This window comes from Kryptolebias marmoratus, linkage group LG16 (assembly GCF_001649575.2).
Source record: "Kryptolebias marmoratus isolate JLee-2015 linkage group LG16, ASM164957v2, whole genome shotgun sequence".
In the NCBI taxonomy this organism is placed as follows: domain Eukaryota; kingdom Metazoa; phylum Chordata; class Actinopteri; order Cyprinodontiformes; family Rivulidae; genus Kryptolebias; species Kryptolebias marmoratus.
In genome coordinates, this window is record NC_051445.1 from 338,981 (window position 1) to 345,154 (window position 6,174).

Genomic DNA, 6,174 nt, shown 5'->3' on the forward strand with positions numbered 1-6,174 from the left:
AAAACAGTGGGTTAACTTCGCCAAAACAAGTTGTTTGACCTTTCACGGTCTCCGTAGTTCCCTTGCAGCGCGAGCACAGCGCGGCGGTTACGAGCGTTGAACATGAACNGGAGACACAGGGGAACCGTAGCTCTGAGAGAGCTGTGTGAAAAGCTTCACACAGCTCTCTCAGATTACCCCCACCAGGTAATCCAGCTCTCTCAGAGAGCTGTGTGAAGCTGACACCCCGCTCTCTCCGTATCTGATGGGGGAACGCGGCTCGACGTAACAGCAGCAACTCGAGCACATTGCTGCCCCCTATATGTCAGGAGGACAAATAACACCTTTTCTGTTCAAATTGCCAACCCGCCACAGTGGCGTGTGTGTTGATCAAATTCACCTGCCACTTCAAATATTTACCCGCATTTGGCGGGTGGCGGGTGCTAATTTCCACCCCTGGTTCTAACAGCGTTCTACCGGGGTTCTAACCAGTGAAGAACAGGATCCGGTTTTACCTTGAACCGGTCGGGAACGTTGAGTTTTGGTGAAGGAACCCCCACCAGGTAATCCAGCAGAACCATGATCATGATGGTCAGGAAGATGGCGAAGTCGCTGATGGTTGATCGGACCTGTGAGAGAACCAGAACCAGAGAGACGGGGTAAAAACACTGATTTTATCTAAAAAACATGAGATCATTGTTCGTATCGCCACCAGATTTATGAAGAACCTTTAAACATTTTCTGACCACTGCAGAACCTTTAGAACAGACAGACAGACAGACAGGAAACGTTCAGGTGGGACGTTCTAATCGCTGCGTCTGATTGGTTGGAGGTTCTGTGAGAGAATTAAAGCTGAAAACGACGACAGGAACCATCAGGACGTTCTAATGCCCGCGTGTCAGAGGACAGACAGACAGGAGACAGGGGACAGACGGACGGAGGACAGGGGACAGATGGACCAGTAACAGACGGAGGGAGGACGGGACAGACGGACTGAGGACAGAAGGACCGGGAACAGACTGACAGAGGACAGATGACGGAGGACACTCGGACCTTGGTGGGGAAGTATTTCTTGGTCTTGAACTTCTTGAGGAAGGAGGAGAGGAAGAAGGTGGCGAAGAAGAGGATGACGGACCAGAAGAGGACATCGGGGACGTAGGGACCGTTGTGGCTGCAGGCCAAGCCGACGAACTTTCCTCTTAATTCCAGACAGTTCTGCAGGTGGACAGACGGACAGGTGGACAGACGTTAGTCAGGCCTGCAGTTCCTCTGCTGTCCACTAGGTGCTGCTGTAACACAGACTGACGGTTTTTGTTCAGTTTCTCGTTTCCAGTGAAGGAATCTGCAGACTGACGTCTGAAGACGTTTATTTGACCCAGCAGCTGGCAGTGGACAGTGGGACAAAGAAAACATGGAGGCCAAGCAGAAACAGTGGATAAACGATAGAAGGCTGGAGTCAGACCTTCACGCTCAGCTGGTCCCACTCGATGCTTCCTGACGTCAGGTTCCTGCTGCTCCACAGCTGCTGGACTTCAGCCGAGGCGTTGGCAGGAGGAGAACACCGACACCTGAAACAGAACCAGGTCCAATCAGCCGACGAGTCCCCGAGTCCTCGACGAGTCCCAGACGAGTCCCTGATGAGCCCCTGATGAGCCCAGAGTCCCCAACGAGTCCCAGACGGAAACTAAATGTTTTCCTCTGGTTTCAAAACTGGACCAATAAAATCAGAATTGAAGCCAACTGTGGTTCCAGTTCTACACCAGGAGGCTGATGAAGAACTAACCCAGTTTGTGTTTGCTAAGGCTGATTAGCTGTGGCGGCCATCTTGAATCAGCTGTTTATCCAAAGATTATGTTGTGAGCTTTTTATTAAAATCCATGCAGGGCTTCAGGATATTTTGCTGACAGTAAAGAAACCTCAGCTCTGAGGACTGAACGGCAGGAAGAGTTCCTGGTTCTTAAAGAAAGCGCGCCTGTATAAATGATCTTTAACGCTTTACGGTGTGATTGAAACTCATGCAGACCCTGTTCCTAACGGCTCATGTAACCTTCAGGAACATGAAGTGGGACAGAACGTCTTACGTGTAGAAGGTGAGGTTGTCCAGCTCGTCGTGCATGTTGATGGGGAACTTGTCCCCGAGGTGGACCAGCTTGGCCAGAGCCTCGTAGATGAAGATGGCGCAGATGAGGGCGGCGAAGGCCTCCTCCGTGAAGCGGGTGATGTAGCAGACCAGGGAGCTGGCGTCGGTGGCCACCAGCAGGATGCAGAGGAAGGCCGTCCACAGGCCGATACTGGTCCTCAGGGACAGGTAGGACAGCTGGTAGTCACTGAGGACAGACAGGGGACAAACGGGTCAAACGTCTCGCTCACAGAAACCCTTAAATTACCCAGAATTCCCCACAGAGTGGGCCAGCCTCTCTCTCCTGCAGCGGGTGATCGACTGACATCAAACCTGCAGGACGCCGAGCGACGCCGAGCGGCGCCGAGCAACGCCTGCAGGACGCCGAGGGCGCCGTGCAACCCAGTGTGATGCAGAGAGACGCCTGCAGGACGCCTGCAGGACGCCGAGCGGCGGCGAGCGACACCGAGCGGCGCCGAGCAACGCCTGCAGGACGCCGAGTGGCGCCGTGCAACCCAGTGTGATGCAGAGAGACGCCTGCAGGACCCCGAGCGGCGGCGAGCGGCGGCGAGCGGCGGCGAGCGACGCCTGCAGGATGCCTGCAGGACGCTGAGCGGCGCTGAGTTTTAACTAAAGAGCGCAGTTTCTTATTTAGCTCTTATTAGTTTCTCTCACAGACGAAGCAAAAATAAAAAAGATTCTTTTAACGCCGAGTGTTTCTGTAGAACTCAGAACCGAGCCTGGAGCGGAACCTTGGGACCAGTCCATCCTCAGATCTGAACCGACTCACCAGCAGAACTTGAAGAGGATCTTCTCGAACACCAGAACCGGACCCGTGCTGCCCAGGATGGTGAGAGGCTGACCGGCAAACAGAGAGTAGGCCACGCCGGTCAGAGACGCTCCGAACAGAGACTCGATGGCGCTCTGCCAGAGACACAAAGGGACAATTAACACCTGAACATGTCCACCAGGGACCGGCTGGACCGGAACCAGGAACCTCAAACACAGACCGGATCCAGACCAACTAATTTATGTAGAGCAGAATCAGGGAGGACTCCAGTCCTCAGGGACAGACTGGGACAGAGACAGGGACAGACGGGGACATGCAGGGACAGTTGGGGACACACAGAGACACAGAGGGACAGGGACAGGGACAGCAGCTGCAGAGGAACCCTCAGCAGGTTGAGCCTGGTTCTTACGATGTTTCCTTTGGTGGCCTCTCCCAGCAGCCCTCCGAAGGTGATGACGGGGGACATGCAGGCGCAGTACAGGAAGAGGATGGACGCCACGCACTGCAGACTCAGGGCGTCTTTGATGTCGCTCCAATAAAACGGAGCTTTTCTCCGAGCGTCGTTCACCAGGCCTCCGAAGATCCTGTCAGAGAACCGAACCGTCACTCCTCCTGCAGACACCGTAAACAACAACATCCACCTGACCTGAACACACCTGCCCGTTCTCTGCAGCTCCGGCCCCGTGTGATGCTCCGCCTCCTTCACCATCTCGGAGCTATGGGCGGAGCCGTTGGGGACGGTCGGTATTTTCCTCTTCTCCTGCAGAGAGACGGGCGTTAGCGCCGCAGGTCTCAGAGCTCCGTCCGGTGACGTCAGAGCGGCGCTCTCACCTGAGACGGGACGCTCTTCGGGGGTTCGATGCGGATGCTGGGGTCCCATTCGCCTGGAGGCAGAACCGTCACCTGATCCAGGAACTCGTCGATCCCGGACAGCAGGTCGGTCCGGTCCTTGGCCTTGTAGGCCACGTCGTGGAAGATCTGCAGCAGAAAACGCAGACAGGTGAATTATCAGGTGATTCAGACATCAATCAGCACGCTGACTCAGCATTTTATAAAATCCACGTCCTCCTGCAGACTGCCGAGTCAGCGGTTCCCCCGAATGTTCGCTCATTCAGGAGACGGCTGCCCGGACTTATCCTAACGTAGCTTTTAGCTTTTAGCTCGTGTTCTGCTTATTTCAGCTTTTATAGAAGAAATTCAGAAAAATAATAATGTTAATGTTCTGTAACTCTGAGTTACAGCATCAGTAAAAGAACGACCAACAAACAAACAAACAACGCTGGCGCCACAGGAAACATCCTAACATCCAACTCGGAGGAGCTGAAGCTCGTTTGCTCGCACCTCGTCGGTCATCAGCGTGGCGATGGACCGGCCGATCTCGTGGTACTGGGGGCCTTTTCCAAACGGGCCGAGCAGCAGGAACAGGAACCTGGGCGGAGAAGACAGGAAGTGAAGCAGATTGAGAAGAAATATGGCTTCCGCGGCAGAGCGTTTGTGTGCTCACCTGGTGGGCACCGGCACCTCGGTGAGGCCGGTCAGCAGAACGGCGGGGGACAGGCGGATGAAGGCGATGATCGGGTGCTCCAGGAAGTCCACCTCACCCACCAGGACGTTGGAGGCCTCGGCACCAGGAGGGATCTTCTTCATGAAGTTCATGTCCACCTAAAACAGCCGCAGAAAACACCTGAAGCCAACACTTACAGTGACCTAAAACCAGATAACTCAGCTGATAAACAAATACTAATGAATGTCCTCTGATCTGAATAAAGAACTTTATATTTCTGGTCCATCAGGACGACGCGGTGCAGACACACATTCTGTTGATCTGTTTACTTCCTGTTTACTTCCTGTTTCTGTCTAAACAAAGTTGAATTCATGACATCAAACCACAACAACCAACAAGAATCAGAGTTTTCGTCACAAAACATTTTCACTGAAACAACACGGCTGATGGACGACAGCCAATCACAGAGCAGCACCACGACGACGAGCCACAACACAGGCCTGTGATTGGCCGACAGCTGCCGACTTACTGCGGGCTTCCTGCCAGCCGCCGGCAGCAAACACACGCAGTCGCAGTCCTGCTGAGAGACAAACCGGTCATGATTGGCTGACTGCAGCCCCGCCTCCCACAAACATGGCTACTCTTTATAGAGTGGAAAAAATAGGAGTTATAAATATTTTTACAGCAGCTTTTGGGAAACGGACATTTTTGTCTCAAGTGTCAGTTTCTGTTTTTTAATCTGAAAGTTAGAAAAGATGCAGAAAAATCTGAGTTTCTGCCAATTTCTGACCCATTAATAATAATAATAATAATAATTAAATACTCCTTGAAATGAGTTTTAAAGATTTCAGTAGTTTTATTTCCCCCCAGTAACAGACTGTGGAGCTGAGTAAACAAACTGACCTTTAAAGTGTTTAAACCTCCTAGAAATAAAAATCTGATGTGAATATTTCAGGCTGAGTGACTCGATTTAAAGTGAAAGTATTAATTTATAAGAATCTAACAGCAGTGTTTGGGTGTAATACAGTCTTCTCATGTCTTCACGGGACGCGAGCGGCTCGATCGTCTTCGCCGCCACGTCAGAGAAGCGTTGGGTGAAAGGAGCTACAGACTCTGAGGTTGATCCACGACGAGCGTCTCAGATTTCTACGTTTATGTAACGCCTCGCGCTGTGAGAGGACGGGAGCCATCTTTACCCTGCTGAACTCCACCGTGCTGTTCTCCCGGCTGCCTCCGTTGATGCGAGCCTCCGTCAGTTTGTGGTCCAGGTTTCCAGGAGCCGACGGAGACGCCATCAGACCTACAGAAGCAAACAGTCAGTCTTACGTCCACACAACAAAAACTGTCCTCATCTTCATCAAATTCATCTGAATGAAAACTATAAATAACATAAACTTTCAACAAGCTTCCCAGCAGTCTTCCTACATTTCCTGACCGCAGATTAAAGTTTCTGCTGTGGTTAATAATTACACCGTCTTTCAGTTTTAAAGTTCATAAATAACAAAAATCTGTCCCAGCAGATTCACCCCGAAGGTCAGACCGTGCAATGAGCTCCATCTCAGCCTCTACAGGCCTCAGTCAACAGGTTAAAGGTCAAAGGTTAAAGCCTCTTCTCTCTAAAAACAACATGGCAGCTCGACTTGAAGGAACTAGAAGACTTCTGGAGCAGAACCAGAGCAGAGGACAGATGTTTACCCAGAATGCACTGCAGCTGTCAGCACGGCGGTGGAGGGCTGATGGTTTGGGCTGATTCTGGAGTCAGATGTGACAAACAGGACAATG

The 6,174-nt window shown here is 52.0% G+C and overlaps 1 protein-coding gene across 3 annotated transcripts in view; it reads right to left on the reverse strand.

Annotated features, from left to right (window-relative positions):
- The window catches only part of LOC108229391 (sodium bicarbonate cotransporter 3-like), a 35,047-nt gene that overhangs the window by 3,674 nt on the left and 25,199 nt on the right, over positions 1-6,174 (reverse strand). For all 3 annotated transcript variants that reach the window (XM_037980194.1, XM_037980193.1, XM_037980192.1), the window contains 11 exons: positions 5,589-5,692; positions 4,393-4,550; positions 4,230-4,317; positions 3,720-3,866; positions 3,545-3,648; positions 3,298-3,472; positions 2,889-3,022; positions 2,061-2,306; positions 1,442-1,547; positions 1,033-1,194; positions 495-608 (listed from right to left, as the gene is read on the reverse strand). In XM_037980194.1, coding sequence (XP_037836122.1) covers positions 495-608; positions 1,033-1,194; positions 1,442-1,547; positions 2,061-2,306; positions 2,889-3,022; positions 3,298-3,472; positions 3,545-3,648; positions 3,720-3,866; positions 4,230-4,317; positions 4,393-4,550; positions 5,589-5,692 — 1,538 coding nt within the window. The remainder of the gene's footprint in view (positions 1-494; positions 609-1,032; positions 1,195-1,441; positions 1,548-2,060; positions 2,307-2,888; positions 3,023-3,297; positions 3,473-3,544; positions 3,649-3,719; positions 3,867-4,229; positions 4,318-4,392; positions 4,551-5,588; positions 5,693-6,174) is intronic.